This window comes from Podarcis muralis, chromosome 7, assembly GCF_964188315.1.
Source record: "Podarcis muralis chromosome 7, rPodMur119.hap1.1, whole genome shotgun sequence".
In the NCBI taxonomy this organism is placed as follows: Eukaryota; Metazoa; Chordata; class Lepidosauria; order Squamata; family Lacertidae; genus Podarcis; species Podarcis muralis.
In genome coordinates this window covers 65,273,186-65,291,778 of record NC_135661.1, presented here as the reverse complement: position 1 = coordinate 65,291,778, position 18,593 = coordinate 65,273,186, and the positions used below count along the sequence as shown (strand labels likewise).

Sequence of the window (18,593 nt, the reverse complement as noted above, 5' to 3'; positions counted from 1 at the left end):
CTTTGCTAGATGTGAAACATTTTCAGGATGCAGACACTACTGGGACCAATAAACAACCACGCCTCTTTCTCAGGGCCTTGAGTTTCTCTCCATAAATCTGTGAAACTCTAATGTCCAAAGGACAGCTTCAGGCATTAACGGGTGGATGCACGGCTGGTTAGTGTCATTGGGTTCTTCTTTTTGATCTCCGGGCATCTAGGTTGGTGTCCCCCACTGCCTCTTGCCGGAGCGAGTGGCATAATTCAACTATGCACTGCATGAAGAACTACTTTCTTTTATCTGTCATGAACCTTTCAACATTTGACTTCATTGGATATCTATGAGTTCTGGCATTATGAGAGCGGGTGAAAAACGTTCCTCTATCCACTTTCCCCATGACATGCATAATTTTTGTAAGTTTCTGTCATGTCACCTTTTAATTGCCTTTTCTCTAAACTAAAAAGTCCCAAACGCTGCAACCATCCTTGCTCTATCCCCTTAATCATTTTGGTTTTCCTTTTCCAAACCTTTCTTCTGAACCTAAAATATCCTTTTTGAAACAAGGTGACCAGAACTGTTTACTGTATCCCTTCCCTCATGATCTTTAGTATGAGATTTGCCTTTTTCACAGCTGCTGCACACCAGGCCAACGTCTTCATTGAGCTATCAACTACGATCCCAAGGTCCCTCCATAAAACCTGGTGGTCTGTATTCAGTTTGGTGGGTCACACAAGTCCTGCAGACTTTGTACTCTCAGTGGATACAGATCAGAGAAGAGAGGACTGCAGCTTGAGACATGGGCAATGGGGCTGAGAGATTCCAGAGCCAACAGTAATAAGAGGAGGAGATGTTAAGTGTCTGTGGAGGGCAGCCGGTGCTGGAAATAGCAAACACTTTTGTTGAGTGCTTTGAGTTTAACCCTCGGTTTTCTGGAAGTCAGGGGTGACAGGTGGGCTCATGTTGCCTGTTTAACTCCCTGGAAAGTGTGACTGTGTTTACACAACGCTGTCTCCAATTTCTTTGTCCCAAAAGACACTGCCGGCTGCAGCAGAGGAGAAAAATAATATACATCCCTGGAAGTTGACTTCCCAGCCTTCGAACAAATTGTCCTCAGCCTTGTTTACAGACCCCTCTCTGGAGGGGTCACCCCTCCCCATGTGACAGCATGTCAGCCTTTAGGAAACACGACCCTCTTCCCAACTGATCCTGCCAGCCAATGCACATGTGACTCAGATGATATAAATAGAGCAGAGGAGCTGTCTCAGACAAAGTGCAGAAGCCCAAAGGTTTGCTTGAAGGGTCAGCACACACAGTTCTAGAACCCAGAAGCAGACGGCGAGACCTTCCGCACGGAGCCTCTCTCCAGTCGCTTAAAAAAAAGAAAGGATATAATTTGGAAGCACCGAAGGGGGCAATGGATTACCAGTCGAGCATCATCCGGGACTCTAACCCCATGGAGAATCTGGAGAAACAGTTGATTTGCCCCATCTGCCTGGAGATGTTCTCCAAGCCTGTGGTGATCTTACCTTGCCAGCATAACCTCTGCAGGAAATGCGCCAATGACGTCTTCCAGGTCAGTAGGGGTCCTAGCATTGTCCAAGGTGTGTGTTGGGACAACGGGGGGGGGGGGGAGTTGTGTTTTAGGTGAGGTGGGAGCAGCGGGGAGTTATGCCACTTAAATGCATAGATCACCTCTGTGCAAAAGAAGAAGAAGGGGGAAAGGGCAGAAGATCTGGGTTCATCCCCGAACAATATCTCCAGTGTGGTGTACATATCTCAGGCTTGCGGATTCTACTGGGAGGGGGGCAGTTACCAGAACCCTGAGGTCCCCCCTCCCAAGTGGGTACAAACTAATAGCTTCACTGAGCTACAATTCCCAGCACCCTTAACAAACTACAGTTCCAAAGATTCTTTGGGGAAGCAATGAACTGTAAATGTGCTTCAAATGTACAGCCTACATGCTCCTATCCATGCTTATTCAGAAGCAAGTCCCACTGATTTCAACAGGACTTCCTTCCAATAATGCTTGCCTAAGACAGCAGTCTTTGACTTATGGCCAAGTGAGCATGGTTAGGGTCATAGAAAGAGATCAACAGCCCTCCTCACATGTTATTCATGTGCAAAACCTAAGTGTACGGAGCAGGGAAAGGGAGCCTCAGTCCCAGGGGCCAATTGCAACCTTCTGGGCCTCTCCCTCTGGCCCTTGGACCTCTCCCAGGTCCCACCATTCTACAGCCACACCCCCTGTCCCCAGGCCACGCCCCTCACTGGCCCCGCTTTGAAGCCCCCTTGGGTGCTTCTGCCTGGCTAGAATGTGCCCTTGAACTATGATATTGTTTCTTGCTTTCCTGGAGGGGGTGAGTGAGTGAGTGTGTATTAAAATGAGCCAACCGCAAAAATTCACCTGTGTTGCTCCACCCACTTTTGCCTCTGTGTCCCGCCCACATCGGGACACCTGGCTGTGCTGGTATGCCGATCACACAGAGCCTCTTCTAGAGGGCAGGAGCTCATGCGTTGGGCTTTTGTCTTCCACAACATACAGCTGTCAAGAGCCTACGTCATCCTGTCATCTTTGGGTGGGACTTTGTATCTTAAATTATAGACCTATATGTCAATAGCAACAGAATGTTTGCTTGTTAACCAATCAGTCGCATAAAAGCAGTAACAAAATGGGTATATGCAAAATGCATTAAGCCACTACAAAATGCACTGTTCTGTTACAACTGCCTGTCACATATTACCATTCATTATAATCTAAAATGGTAAATGCATGAGTCTGAGAGATAGCTCAGTTGGTAGAGCATGAGACTTAATCTCAAGGTTGTGGGTTCGAACCCCATGTTGGGCAAAAGATTCCTGTCTTGCAGGGGGTTGGACTAGATGACCCTCAGGGTCCCTTCCAACTCTACAATTCTATGCTTCTATGTCTTCTGCTTCCCTAAAGCCATAAAAAAAAATTAATACCCTGTTGGAAGCCGCCCAGAGTTGCTGGGGAGGCTAGGCCAGATGGGGTATAAGTAATAAATTATTATACAAGTTTTCACAGTCCTACGTGTCACATAATAGTCTGGTTCATCCAATATGTACTTTCTTATTTATCCACTTATACAACGAAGAATGGTCTCCATCATAGTGTTGTTTACCTACAAATACTCAAAGGCCAAGCTGCCCCTTTTATATGAGTGTGGAAAAGATTTCCCCTGGCTCGAGAAAACCAAGCCCTTTCCCCAGAAGGACCCAAGGCTACCAATCAGGTTGTCAAATGCAACGTTGCCATTTTCTAGTTGGAAATAAATACCGTATTTTTCGCTCTATAAGACGCACCAGACCACAAGACGCACCTAGTTTTTGGAAAAGGAAAACAAGAAAAAAATATATTCTGAATCTCAGAAGCCAGAAGAAGCAAGAGGGATCGCTGCGCAGCGAAAGCAGCGATCCCTCTTGCTGTTCTGGCTTCTGGGATAGCTGCGCAGCCTGCATTCGCTCCATAAGACGCACACACATTTCCCCTTACTTTTTAGGAGGGAAAAAGTGAGTCTTATAGAGCAAAAAATACGGTAAATAATCCCAACTCAACCTTGGTGCCAAATGGCCTGGAATTTCCGGCAGGGAAATAGCTGCTTTAGTCTTTTTGTGAGGCCTTAAAACAGAAGTAGTCAAGGTGGTGCCCGCCAGGTGTTATGGACTACAACTCCCATCAGCCCCAGCCAACATGGTCAGGGAAGATGGGAGCTGTAGTCCAACAAGATTTGGAGAGCACCACCTTGGCTAGTACACCTGCCTTAGACTTAAAACTTTTTTATGGGATTCACTTTTATGAACTAAAGGAAGTGCACTTCCAATCCAAAAAAGTTTATGCCATAATGAAACGGTTAGTCTTTAAGGTGTCACAATATTATTTGATGTTTCATAGAATGATCCAAGTTGGGCTCGTCTCTGGCTACTTCCAAGCACAGTTCCGTGTTCTTATTTCATCCCTGAACAGAATGTTATGTTCTGAAAGAAATCACCCTCTGCCCAATCACATTAATGAATGAATGAATTGATTTATTGACTGAATAACTGGAACGACAAGATGAGCCAGCATTGAGCAAACTCATTAGCAGCGCTGTGCAAAAATGCAAAAAGGAAACGGAAAGGATATACTGTATCAAAGTACTTTAGTTGCAACATGAGTTAAATATAATGAAAATTGTGATAACTGTGAAATATCCTTCATTACTTTTGCCAGGGGTCTCATCCCCTTGAAAATTCAAATACAACCCCTTTCCAATTTCAGTTTGTGTGAATGCACCAAGACCACTTCCCAAGAGATCCAAGAGAAGCTGTGGCAGGAGCCAGTTGATAAGAGTGCTGAGCCTTTAGGGGGCCTGTTTTACTTCTGACACCGCCTTTCCAAAGTGTGTTGATCGTTGTTGCCAAACCTCCAAGGCAACAAAACAAGGAGACGCAGGAAGGAAAATCCAGGGGCAGAGGAGAAATTGGATTCTGTTTGCTGGGACAGGGGGATTAAAGTCTTCCAAAGGTCTTACAGTTTGACAGCCAATTGCGGAGGGGAAGGCAGGGACTGAAGTGCTTGTTGAAACCCAAACCAGACCTGTTGTTCCTTTATTATCACCAAGAGCTGCTTCTCGCAAGATGGCATAATTTCCATCCAGGAAAACCCACATGGCCACTGGGTCATGTGACAAATACATGTGTGAATGCGTCACTTGTAGATGGTGTGAAGATACCTCATGAGCTTCTAGAAGCAGAGTTTTAGGGAAAGCCGGTCCACAGTTTTACCTAATGTGTTTTTGTGCATCGCAACAGTCAGATAAGTGCAGATTTCAGAGGATGCTGGTGTTTCAGGTCTCATGCTGCTTTGGAACGTGCAAATTTGATAGACTCTCTTTTAAATGGGAACTGAATTGAATTTCTCCCCCATCTCTGGCTGTCACAGAGTTCTTCCTTTATGATCATAAGACCCTTAGAACAGCCCTGCTAGATACTCTGAAGGCCTACCCTAGCCCTGCATTCTGCTCCCACAGCGGCCAACCAGATGCCTCCAGGAAGCTCACGAACAGGGCGAGACAGCAGTGACCCTTTCCTGCTCTTGCGCTGCAGTAAATGATATTCAGTGACATACCAGCTCCAAAATCTGGAGGAGGATGAGCAGCCATGGGTAGACTTACAGAATCCTCCTTCCCACCAGCATCCATTTTGTACTGCTGGCAGTTCATGGTACAGTCACAAGAAGCTATTGTAAAAAAATAAATAAATTCCAACACTGTTTCAGCTACTCTTAAATAACAAAACCCTTCTTTCCCTTATAATCCCCCACTTTGATTGAACCATCTCTAAATGCTCTGCTAAAGAGGACTGGAGCAAGTGGCCTGTTCCTATGAAGGGTTGTCCAACCCATTCAGATCTGCTCATCAATAGGATGAAAATTAATCAAGGGCTGGAGCAGATTCTCTCACAGTCATTCTCTAATGAATGCGATTTGCAGCAGGCACAGGATGGACCAAAAGAAAGTACTTTACACCCCACACTCTAGCTTAGATGGGCTTTTAAAAAGGAATTAGGTCAGGGATAAGGAACTGGGGAACTCCAGTTATTGTTGCACTCAAGCTCCCATCAGCCCCAGCTAGCATGACCAATGGCCAGGGATGATGGGAGTTGTAGTGCAGCAACATCTGGAGGGTACCATGTGTTGTCCATCTCTGGGTCATACAAATTCATGGAGCATAGACTTAAAATCAATGGGTATTATCCGTGATAAAGTGTGGGGCACCTTTCACACTCCAGAGGTTGCTCAGCTGCTTTGGACTTTAATCTTATTCAGCAAAGCTACATTTGCGTTCTTGTCTTTATAAGTTAGGGATGGGGGCGGAAATCTGTCACTTTCAGTTTCTCATGTTTCTAATCTTAAATTCAATTCACATTTATGCAGCAATTTGCAGTTATTATTATTTTAATCCTCATGAAAAATCTCCAGCATTTTAGTAGATCAGGCATAGGCAAACTCCGGCCCTCCAGATATTTGGGACTACAATTCCCATCATCCCTGACCACTGGTCTGTTAGCTAGGGATGATGGGAATTGTAGTCCCAAACATCTGGAGGGCCGGAGTTTGCCTATGCCTGGTGCAGATCTCTCCTTATATACACATTTTTTGCAGCTTTGACTCATGTGCTCATTTTTGCAAGCAATTTTTCCTAGTATAATGCATTTTTGTATGTTTTCTTCACCAATACATTCATTTTAATGCACATTTCCCCCTTATATATGCATTTTTGTTACATTGGTTATTGAACTGCATCAGAAAAATTGGAGGTGTGAGTTTTGAAGGATGGCTGTGTTTTGGTTCTCACACATTTTCAGAAAGTGCAAATTGTGATGAATTCAGCTTTAGATGTGAGCTGCATCAAACTTCTCCAGCATTACTAGTTAAAGCAAGAATGGTGAACCAGTAGACCTCCAGGTGTTATTCAGCTACAACACAGGTGGGGAAATCTCAGCATCAGGAAGACATAGGTTCTCCACTCTAGATCTAAAAAGACATGTGAAATAGATAACATGCAACTATGTAATTGAAAACCTAGCTGTGGCCACTGATCTCCAGCTCCAATAGAAAGGTTGTTGTTGGAACAGAAGAAGAGTTTGGATTTGATATCCCGCTTTATCACTACCCGAAGGAGTCTCAAAGCGGCTAACATTCTCCTTTCCCTTCCTCCCCCACAACAAACACTCTGTGAGGTGAGTGAGGCTGAGAGACTTCAAGGAAGTGTGACTAGCCCAAGGTCACCCAGCAGCTGCAAGTGGAGGAGCGGAGACGCGAACCCGGTTCCCCAGATTAGGAGACTACCGCTCTTAACCACTACACCACACTGGCTCTCTGGAACAGTTAAAAAAAACGGTTCTGGTTGGATCATCCACTTGTTGAGCTTGGCCAGTTTTCCAATGTCATGCTCTGATACAAGTGCAAAGCATGATGGGGTTTCCCCATCCCATAAGGACAACTATGAATCATTCTTACAAGCGTCACCGGATAACTGTGATGATACTTGAATAGCTGAGCCCTCAGGTCATCTTTTCCAGGCCAAACGGTGGTAGGATTGGTTGTTTTGTGGGGTCCTTTGCAAAAAAACTTTTTTTTAAAGATTACTGAACTTTGCCCTTACATTGCTCATGGCACTTGCAGGCTGCTAACCCATACTGGCAAACGGCCCGGGGGACTACCATATCAGGGGGACGGTTCCGCTGCCCCTCCTGCCGCCACGAAGTCATCCTGGACCGCCACGGAGTCTATGGCCTGCAGAGGAATCTACTGGTGGAGAACATCATTGATATCTACAAGCAGGAATATACCAGGTTTGTATCACAGCTGCCTTCCTCTTGTTTGCCATAGCTCAAGGGGGAAGTCATAGCTCAGAGGTAGAGCATCTGCTTTGCATGCAGAAGATTCCACATTCGATCCTCACCATCTTCAGGTAAGCCCAGGAGACGCCTCGTCCGAAACCCTGGCAAGCTCAAGCTACTGCCACCCAGTAGACAATACTGAGAGAGGTGGGATAAAGGCAGCTTCCTATGCTTTGAGGGAGAAGCACAGTTGTCACTCATATTTGGGAAGGATCCATTTGTTAGAAAGTGGGCAGAAAAAAGCAGACCAGTCCAGAAACACTGGGAGGACTATAGGAACCCAGCACACATGCACCGATCCATTTCCATTAGAGGAAGTGGAATTTGGGTGGATTAGAGAGGTATCTGAATATAGTAGGGGAGGCGCTGATGATGCTTTGTGGGGGAGTGGGGTGTCATTAAGTCCTGCCCAGAGTGAAAAAATAGCTTTGGCATCCCAAAATAAAATCAACAGCTCTGCAGAGCCAGAGCTAGCTTCTTGGACACTTTGGCACGCACAGAAGCAAGGTCTAAACATAACCTCAGTGTGGAGGTTAATATTAGAGAGGAGGTGGGAGTCAGTCCAATTCCTACTGTACAAAGAGATGGCCAGGGTCTAGTCTCCATTACCTTCATGTCAAATCCACACACACCCCCATTATATTATTGTAGAGAAGCTGGTAAATGTGGACTGGATGAGGTAGCAGTTAAGTAGTGTTGTAGCTGATTGACAAACCCAGAGAGTGCTCACTGACGGTTCCTCGTCACCCTGGAAAAAAGTGACAGGTGGGGTGCCACAGGGTTCTGTCCTGGGTTCGTTGTTGTTCAACCTCTTTATAAATGACTTGGAAGAAGGAATTGAGGGGATGCTCATCAATTTTGCAGATGAGCAAACCAGTGTGAACTGAACACACAACTATCCTTTGAAATCTGCACTTCTCCAAATTTTGTGATGCAGTTCCCCATTCAAAAAGCATGCCAAAAATGAATGAATGAGTGAAAATGATGTACAAAACTACATTATATGGCGGAGGGGGAAGCTTGCAAAATGCATATATTAGGCAAGATGCATACAAAGATGCATAGCTTAGAAGAAATGTGCACACACAAAAATTGTGTGGACTTTTTAAAAGGAAAAATTGCTAGTTGATGTGGAATTGGAATGGGGAAATGAGAAGCAGAGAAAGACCTAATTGACAGATTTGTGCATCTCTGTTGTAGCGGTTGGTTGCTGATGAAGGAGAAACACACCTGAGCCACTGTTCCTATTTAACCAAACTCACATGTGAACTCTGGCTTTATTCCCATAAATAAAAAGATGCCATTAAGATGAGAAAAGAGGAGGGAATATGTGTGCTTGTCTTTAAACAAAAGTCCATTACATCCAGGACTAAGAGTCTCATCTGTCCAACTGGCTTCTTTTGTGTTTTCTCCAGCCGACCCCTGAAGAAGGGAAACCACCCCATGTGCAAAGAACACGAAGATGAGAAGATTAACATCTATTGCTTAACTTGTGAGGTGCCCACCTGCTCCATGTGCAAAGTCTTTGGGGCTCACAAAGACTGTGAAGTGGCGCCCCTTCAAAGCGTCTTTCAGGGCCAAAAGGTACCAACTGTTGCTTTCAATGGCTTCACACTTGTTTTCAAACGTTTTTTTCAACTTTCTGCCTCCAGAAAACGCTTTCCCCCATTGGCTGACCTGCAAGGGGACTCCAAAACCCTTGCCCTGGAAACTCTCAAGTCATTGAACCTCAGACCTAGGGGCCAAACATGGCCCTCCAGTCTTCTCCTTTGGGACTCTCCCTAGGCTACCTCTATCTTTTGCACCTCTATCCAATTGCCAAAAAAAGGGACCCTGCTTTTTTCACAATATATAACCCTACTGAAACCTCCCACGCATGGCTGGCTTGTTGGTGGTAGGGCATAAGCTGTCTTTCAGGGAAGTTGTTGTTCACCATTACTGATCTTCTCATTGAGGAATCCTTGATAAGCTTCAGAGGAATCTCAGGGGGTAGTTAGATCATTTTTTTATTCCAGAGTTAATTGTCTTATTGACGAGGAGTGGACTTTTAAGATGGCAGTGGACATTATTTCATGTGTGGCAAGCCAGACCTGTTATGTTTTGGTACCCACCTTCCAAGTGGGGTCCTGGATTTCTGCCCCAAACTCTACCTGGATGGACACATTAGAGCAAAAAGGGGACCCATTAGGAAACCTTGGTGCGTTTCACAAGGACAAAAGGGTTCAGTCCCTTGACCTTAGAGGGGTTCACATCTCATTGCTTGGCATGCAGATAGAGCAGGAGGGAGCATCTTCCATTTGGGTTGAGAGGTGATTGGAGACATCAGGATGTGCTGCGCTGTGCCTTTCAGGAATAGCCTTTGACCGCTAACACAGCTGGTATGGATATACACAGATGACTGCAGTCTCCAAGAAGCCACCAGCAGATTATATTTAGAGTCACTTGAGAGCCGCGAGGTGGTGGAGGACCCCTCGGAAAGGCGTTCAGTCCCAAGGGAGCAGCTGTGAGCAGGGTTGGGTGGCTGGAGGTCTTTTCCCTGGGCTTCTTGGATGGGTGCCATGGAGACTGCATGAATTCTCTCACAGGAGTCAAACAAATCAACCACTGGGTCCCTTCCCCACTGCAAGCACAGCGAAGGGCCATAGCTCAATGGTAGAGCATCTCTTTGGCATGCAGAAGGACCCAGGTTCATTCCCCAGCGTTGAGAGTAGAACCCATGTGTGGAAGTTGCAACTATAAAATAAACAAACCTGCCACGCAGGGATAAGTAGATCACCTAATGGGTTCGTCACCATTCACAGCTCACAGTGCAACTCATCCTTCTCACCACAAAGCTAGGTTGAGCTTTGGCATAGCAACCAATGTCAGTTGCACTGTATGAGTCATGACAACTGCCCCAAGGCCCACTCACCCAACCAACCCAGGTCAAGCTGTGCACGGCACATTGTCCATGTGAGAGCCACAGTTCAGACAGCCTTTTGGATCCCTGGAAGAGGCAGGGAGGGGTGTTGCCAAGCAGCCAGGTGACAAAAGACCGTCTGTGCTGGCTTCTGCTTGGTGAACGGCCCATTGTCTCCCAGGATCGTGTGAAGGTGCCTTCAGAAGCCATCAGGTCTGCAAGGTATTGAATTTGCAGGGAGCATGAGGAGAGGGATTTGCACAAGCAACCACTGAGCTGAGGTTTTCTTAGCAACATCCTCTGTTTCCTTAAGAAGTTCTGCCTCATTCTTTCAGAGACAGGGGGTCTTGGGCTGTGGTGTGCTGGGGCAAATGGCACCTTGCTGAGTTAATAATGATAATGATAAATATTTTCTACACTGTACAACCCCCCTCAAGTCCCTGCCACCAGTTTACAGTCTAACAAGACATGACATGAAAGGGAAAGGGGATAGAGGAGAAAGGGAAACAAGCCAATCTAGGCTGGAGCTGTTTGTATTACAGGACCCCCCCCCCCAGCCCTGTCCGAACCCAAATTAGAGGGTTCCTCTTTATCTCCTCTGTTAGGATCTTTCATTTATTCCCATAGCCATCCCTTCTTTTACTATTATCCAGAGAAACAGCATGGCATGCCCTTTCTCTCGAAGGAGAAGGGGCATGCAGGATTCCAATCTATTTTTGTTGCCTTCTCTCACACACAGACGGAGCTGACCAACTGCATCTCTATGTTGGTGGCAGGCAATGACAGAATACAGACGATCATCAACCAGCTGGAAGAGTCGTGCAAAGCCACCGAGGTGAGGAATGCAACAAATGACTGAGCCCTTGGAAATCTGAGCGGCGGAAGGGAAACACAACTCTGAGAAATGGCTGGTGCAGGTGTTGACAGGGTGAGGGGTGCGGTGGGGGGGAGAAAGAAAGATGTCTGCCTGTCTCTGAGGTTCACTGGCTTCCCTCTTTTTCCAAATCTGGGCAGCTAAATCAGGGGAGAAGTCTACTACTCCATTTAGACAAAGCAGTCGCTGCAAACCCACCATGTTCCTCACCTTCATCCACTTGTTTCCTCTCAATCCCTGGCAGGAGAATGGCCGGCAGGTCAAGCAGGACTTGTGTGAGAAGTTTGAAGCCCTCATTGCCACTGTAGAGGAGAGGCGGAGTTGGCTGCTGGAGCGCATCTCCAAGGCGCAAGAAGAGAAAGTTGGCTTCATGCAGAACCTCATCCAGCAGTACAAAGACCAGCTGGAGCAGTCGAGCAAGCTGGTGGAGAGCGCCATCCAGTCTATGGAGGAAGAGGCAGGAGCTGCTTTTCTCATGGTGAGGCAAACTTATGGGCAATGATGGGCAGCCTGTGGACCACCAGGGTCCACCAGCCATTGGGGTTGCTGGTGGGAGCCTAGCGACATCTTGACAGCTATAGGTTCTTCAGCCCTGTGCTAAGGAAGTGGAGTGGGTGGCCAACTCCTCTTTGTCTTCTGGCTGGAGACCAAGACCAGATTGCCCTCCTGCTCACTTCCATAGCTGCAAGAAACTCAGTGCAGCAGGCCTTGACAATCGTAATCATAACTGCAGGATTTCCTTTGATGACCATTGTGGGTCCATCACTGGCAGTAGGGAAGGATGGTTGCTTGCAGATCAGGAACCTTTAGCTCTGCCAAGGCACTGGTTTTCTACTGGAAGTAGAATTTAAATGGCTGGTTCCACATGGGGCAACATATCATTCCATCCATGTCCAGCAACAGCCATCCTCCTGGCCTCGATCAGGGGTGGGGGAACCCTGCCGGCCAACTTTGACAGATGGACTGGGCAACCCAGCTGTCAGTCAGATGACACTGTTGTGACGGCAGATGACTCACAAAGCATGTTGCCCTGCCCACCTGCCAAAATTCTCTGCGCAGGGTTCTCAAGATGGCTACCTGTTGCTGGAGGTGCAGCAGGAGTCACACAGAACAGCTCACAGAGCCATTTGCAAGTCTCCTCAGGGGTAGAAAGGAGCAGCACAGGGGGCCTTCAAAGAGCACTGCTGGGAGCAAGAAACCATTTACATGAAATGGAAACTGCTTCCCCCTCCTTGAGCAAGCCATCCCCCTACCACCTATCAGCTGATGGGTTGTTGGGAGCCCCCCCTTACTTCAGCAAAGGAACAAGTGGGAGCCCATTTTAGTCTCCTGATCATTCCTTGGTAGCCTTGCCCTTCCCTGCTCCACACTGTGCCACCCTCTTCGCTGCATCTCCCTCCTTCTAGGAAGCAGCAGCGACTCACCTGCCAGGCCAGGTAAATGTCTCCACCCCACCATCTACTATTAAATTCTGCTGAGTGCTAGCACCAATCACAATTGAGGGGGAGAGTGACTTTACCCAAAATAAGTCCAAGGGAGACTTTGCATATCCTTTTTTAACTCTCCATCTGCTGCTTTAGGAGACCCAACCTCCAAACTGGCGTCTAGATCAAAATATTTGAAAAGAATCACTAGCATATGTCAAATGCCATATAAATGCTATCTCAGTTGTTCCGACAACAACAATCCTGGAAGGTAGGCCACTATGAAACTAAAGGAGAGACACAAGTTCTAATCCCCCTTCAGCCAGAAAACTCATTAGATGACCTTGGGCCAGCCACTATCACTCAGCCTAACCTACCTCATAAGGTTGTTGTGAGGATGAAATAGGAAGGGGAAATCATGTACGATATGTTGCCTTGGATCCCTGGAGGAAGGGCAGATGATCAAAGCAGGTCAAACTTTTAAGATACTGCCACTAAGGGGGGCACAGTTTTAAAGTGAAATGTCTTTATCCACTAATGATCACTCTCTGTTTTCTCCCCTCCCCTCCCTGTTTCTTCCTCATTCCAGTCTGCCAAGCAGCTCATTAAAACGTAAGTCCTGGAACACAATTTTCTAAATTGCAGCTTCTGTGTGCAAATTCTTCTATATGCTGTTCTTCTCAATGAATACAGGATCCTAATGAGAAGCTCTCTCTGATTGAAAGCTTAAAAACAAGGCTCCTTTTCAGAGCTGACCAGCTTAGAAGGAGTGTGCTGTTTTTTGTTTCTTTGCTGAGTTGTAACACTCCTGACTGCAGAAATTGAGAGGCAGAATAAAGATCATAAAGTATGCTTGGTTCAGTTTGCATTAAAGGTGAACCTTCCATATCCCCACTTCCTCTTGTTCCACTTCCTCTACACACCCCACTCCAGAAAACTTCTCTTTAGTGCTCTATCGGAGCAAACAGCAATTTGGGTTTTCTCTGGATTGATGTTTGCTCTGATTTAACACTAAAGAGCGGGTTTTCCCTGGGAATGGAGCAGGGTAAAGAAAAAGAAAAAGGCTCGAACCCATGCCTAGAAAGTGCGGGTCAAGTGGGAAACTGCTTGGACCCCTGCTGTTTAGGCACAAAACAGTCGGAAGTGTGGATCAACCCAATAGGTGAACCAAACCAAAGCCATCCTTTGAAATAAATTTCAGGATGAGTTATAACCAAAATTAAAACAACACAATGGGTTAATGAAGTTCTGGGATAACTCATCTGGGAATAAGCCCCACTGAGCATACCTGTAGGACTTACTTGTGAGTGAATTACACTGCACAGGTGCAGTTCCTCTACCTACTTACCTGGGGGTAAGTCCCATTAAATTAAGTGGGGATTAACTCTGAATAGACATGTATATGATAGCATTGGGAAACGCACTAAGAGCAGGAAGAAAAAAACATCTCTTTCCATCCTGTTTTCTCTGTAGAATTATCGAGGCATCGAAAGGTGCTCAGTTGGAGAAGATTGAGCCAGGTTTTGAGAACATGGATTATTTTACCATAGACCTGGAAAACATTGCAGAAGCCTTGAGAAGCCTTGACTTTGAGGCAGGTATGGTAAACATGGCACCTTTTCAGTGTTCTTGTCATTTAAAGAATCTTTCCCCTCCAACTAATATTAACAACAACAACAACAACTTCCAATGTAACTTACAGATCAATAAAACCAAGACCAAGTCCCTACCCCCAGAATTCCAAAGATACAACAGAAATGAAAACTAGATGAGTCAGTCACCAATACAAAAAGTCGTTACAAGTCACCTCTCAAGCTTTACTAAGTACTACTGCATGCCAGCTGTCAAACACCACCTATCAAATACTGACACCAAATTTCCTTCAGGGTTTCCTTGAAGGGGTCACATGCAGTTATCAGATATATGGTGCATGCCCAGTAAATATTGGAGATACGTCAAGTGTTCTCCTGAGGAAACATTCATAATGGAAAATTTGGCAGAGAAAATTCCTCTTGTGTCTCAACCGCCTCTCCCACCTGCTCTGTGGCTAAGGTCCATTGCTCCCCTTGTTTTCTGTTATTAGAGAGGTTGAGCAGACTAATGAAACTGCCTCTACCTGTAAGCTACTTGCAAAACAAAGATAAAGGATTATTAGCACAGTTAGAAATAATAACTAATATTTTCAAATACTGCCCTTTTAGGCATAAAAGGTTTTCAGAGAACCCCATGCATTGTTCCTTATGAAGAAGAGATCACAGCTCAGCGGTAGAGCATGTGCAAAGTATTCAGAGCATCCCAGGTTCAGTCCCCAGCATCTTTGGGTAGGACTGGAAGAGACTTCAACCTGAAACCCTAGCGAGCCCCTGCCAGTCAGTGTAGACGATACTAACTGGGCAGACCAACAGTCGGATCTGGTCTAAGTCATCCTTCTGTGTTCCTTTGAAAGGATGGTTGTAGTGAGCAAACTGCTTTCCTCCCAGTGTTTTCTGCGAGGGACCACAGGTCAGGGGCAGAGGACAGATTTTTCCATGCAGAAGGTCTCCAGTTTGGTTCTTGGCATCTCTTGTTTAAAAGGGATCTGGTAGCAGGAAGTGGAAAGACTGTAGCCTCAGCCACTGCCATTCATCAGAGTAGACAATAGGGGAGCTAATTGTTGGCTGTGCACACACCGTACATTTAAAGGACACACATCCCTAAAGAATCATGGGAAATGTAGTCTGTTAAGGGTGTTGCAGCTCTGTGAGGGGTGAACTACAACTCCCCTGATTATTTTGGGCTGGTGGTGTACTCTAAATGTATGTGGTGCATTTGCAAGATCCTTCCTAGCTTAACTCCTGGCATCAAATGTCAGTGGATGGTTCCTTGGTAGAAAAGGTGGTTCTAAATCTCCTGCATTGTTTATCTCTCCGCCCCCCCCCCCCAACCCTTTTAAGATGAGGAAGATGAAGAGCTGAATGAGGAAGAAGAAACAGAAGAGGGAGACCCACAAGATGAGAAGGTGGATGGTACGTGCATAACTGGAGCAAGTGAAAGAGAAATGTGGCTGTTGAGAAACTCTTTTAACTTTGGCTGCTCAGAGCATCCACGTTCTTGCTGAGGACTGGTGTTTGTGTGGCACCTTGAATCATGGCAATGCTATTTTCATTTCAATACCATGAGGGGGAAAATGGCACCCATGGGATGGCTTTTTGAGTTTTGCCCTTCCAGAACTTCACAGCTTTGGCTGCCATTGATGGAGGCAAGGAGATTCACAGTGCAATGGCACCCTGTCACTGGAACGCTGTTCTCAGCAAAGAACACAGGCTAGAGGAAAGAGAGGCCCCATCTGAACTATACATTTAAAGCAGTATCATACCACTTTAAACAGCCATGACTTCCCCCAAAGAATCCTGGGAACTCTTTGAGAGCTGCAATTCCCAGAGTTCCCTTAGAAGAGAGACCGGTGACCAACCCCTCTTCCCAGGGCACTCTGGGAATTGCTGTGTGAGGGGAATAGTGCTCTGTGTAATTTGGGGTGAACTACAGTTCCCAGAATTCTTTGTGTCAGTCAGCCAGTCAGTTTTATTGCACATAGCCAAAGGCTGCCACAATGTACACAGAAGCATTCAACAATTAAAATAAAATATACTGGATTGATACAAAAAACTTAAAACATTTATATTATCAAGACATTACTTACTCTAAACAGAGCTATAAAAGTACTTTAATATACAAGTTAAGACATTAAACAATAAAATTTATAAGCTAAAATTATCACATGGCCACTAATACATAAAAAAAATGTTAATTAATACAATGTGCAATTATATTTGGAGTTTGGTGATAAAGATAAATTCTTTGTGGAGAGCTAAGTGGTATAAATGAGCTTTAAATGTACGATGTGGATGGAGAAACAGTCTTCCCTGTTACAAGGCAATTGCCGTCAGCTGTTGGCCATGTTAGTTGGGGCTGATGGGTTTTGGGGGTCCAATAACAATTGGAGGGTCCACACATTCCCCATCCTTTCCTTGTGTACTAAACTAGTTTCACTTACATGTCTTTTCCACCTTTGTTTGTTTCAGGTCCTCAGTAACCAAGGAGGAGGGGGAAATGAATTCCAGAGGGGAAGGAGAAATTCTGCCTGTACGGACTGGGAAGATTTGGGGAGGGGGAGGAAGAGGGGTGTAGTGGGGTGGGACGCCCAAACTGAATGCCCAACAAGCAATGAGGAAAAGGAGCAGGACAAAGTTCAGCTGAAGAAGAGCCATTTGGGATGTGGAATTCTTGGCAGTCCAGAAAGAATACTTGCACAAGGACACTTTTATACACGGGTGCAAAAAGGAACCTTTCATACATTTTATATGTTGTTGGTGTGTGTGTTTTTGTACATAATTGTCATGCACTTGAATTTTTTTTTGTAAAGAAAAAAAGATAAGCTTTTTCTCCCCTCAGGTTTTTTTTTTGGGGGGGGGGCATTCAGAGCACCCTTCCGCAGACCGAAGGATGCCAATTCTAGGAATTAGTTAGAGTTTCTTTGCACTGCTTAGACTGTTAGGAAAAATGGGAAAGTTTTAGTGTTAGTAGACCTTAGCTAACCAACCGTACCAATCGTTTTAGTCAACTTTTTTGATCTAGGAAGAAGGATTTGATAAAAGAATATTATCTGCCTCAATGCCTGTAGCTGAACTTTAAAAGGTGTCTGCCAATTTTACTTCTTTGTTGTATATAGTTAAAATAAAATGAATTCCAGTTTTATCTCAATTGGTTATTTATTTCAGCCAATCAATCTCTATTATTATGATCACAGATCAGCCACTAAGTTACAGTCAAACAAATGCAGTTTTCAGGCCAAGAAAAGACTATTAGGAAGAATTACTGGTACTTATTTAGAATATTTATAACCTGCCTTGCAAACAAATGATTCATACTTAAGTTATAATACTTTTGGTCCTCCTCTAGATCAGGGGTGGCCAACTCTCAAGAGACTGCGATCTACTCACAGTCAAAGTTGATCTACCGGTCAAAGTTGTTGAGCTTGTTGAGTTGTTGAGAAAAGAAGGCCTGTTTTTTAGGGGGTGCAGGGCTAAAATGTTGATAGGGGAGCTGAAGTTGTTAGTTGTTGAGCTACTTTGTGGGGAGCCGGTTATCTGCCAGTGATCTACCACAGATGTCCAGTGATCTGCTGGTAGATCACGGTCTACCTGTTGGATGTGCCTGCTCTAGGTAAAGGTAAAGGTACCCCTGCCCGTACGGGCCAGTCGTGACCGACTATAGGGTTGCGCGCTCATCTCGCTCAAGAGGCCGGGAGCTGGCAACTGGCGAGCCAGCACCAGTGCCGCACACGGAAACGCCGTTTACCTTCCCGCTATAAAGCGGTACCTATTTATCTACTTGCACTTAGGGGTGCTTTCGAACTGCTAGGTGGGCAGGAGCTGGGACCGAATGATGGGAGCTCACCCCGCGGCGGGGATTCGAACCGCCGACCTTACGATCAGCAAGTCCTAGGCACTGAGGTTTTACCCACAACGCCACCTGCGTCCCTCGTGCCTGCTCCAGATGTTGCTAAACTACAACTCTCATTAGTCTCAACACACAATGGTCCTGAGTCGTTTATTTATTACATTTGTATACTGTATACCCTCAGGTCTCAGGGCAGTTCACAATAAAAAATCACAACATCTGAATATAAAATCACAATATCAAACTACAAAATACATTACAAAAATAAGAACAGCCCAATAATCCCCCCTCCCCAACACATTTTAATAATGGCCTGAGCTTGTACTGGACAGTGGCTTCTGGCTCTAAGGCTTTATAGGTCAAAATCAGCATTTTGAATTGGGCCCGGAAACTAAATGGCAGCCAATGCAGTCAGGCCAGGATTGGTATAATATGTTCAAACCGTCTTGTTCCAGTGAGCACCCTGGCCACTAAATTCTATGCTATCTGAAGTTTCCAAACAGTCTTCAAAAGCAGTCCTATGAAGTTATCCAGGCACGTCCAACAGGCAGATTGTGACCTCTCAGTAGATCAC

At 45.6% G+C, this 18,593-nt stretch overlaps 1 protein-coding gene across 1 annotated transcript; it reads left to right on the top strand.

Annotated features, from left to right (window-relative positions):
• Positions 1-1,241: 1,241 nt before the first annotated feature.
• On the top strand, positions 1,242-17,314 carry TRIM63 (tripartite motif containing 63). The gene is made up of 9 exons (XM_028738785.2): positions 1,242-1,552; positions 7,166-7,335; positions 8,799-8,967; positions 11,022-11,117; positions 11,401-11,634; positions 13,170-13,192; positions 14,054-14,178; positions 15,514-15,585; positions 16,642-17,314. The coding sequence occupies exons 1-9, from the start codon at positions 1,394-1,396 to the stop codon at positions 16,650-16,652; spliced, it is 1,059 nt and encodes a 352-aa protein (XP_028594618.1). The 5' UTR covers positions 1,242-1,393; the 3' UTR covers positions 16,653-17,314.
• Positions 17,315-18,593: the final 1,279 nt, after the last annotated feature.

Excerpts from the sequence above, each read along its gene's own strand:
- TRIM63 (XM_028738785.2), top strand. The coding sequence starts at position 1,394 with ATGGATTACCAGTCGAGCATCATCCGGGACTCTAACCCCATGGAGAAT. Across the intron at positions 7,336-8,798 it reads TACAAGCAGGAATATACCAG|CCGACCCCTGAAGAAGGGAA; the intron begins GTTTGTATCACA and ends TGTTTTCTCCAG. Across the intron at positions 14,179-15,513 it reads AAGCCTTGACTTTGAGGCAG|ATGAGGAAGATGAAGAGCTG; the intron begins GTATGGTAAACA and ends AACCCTTTTAAG.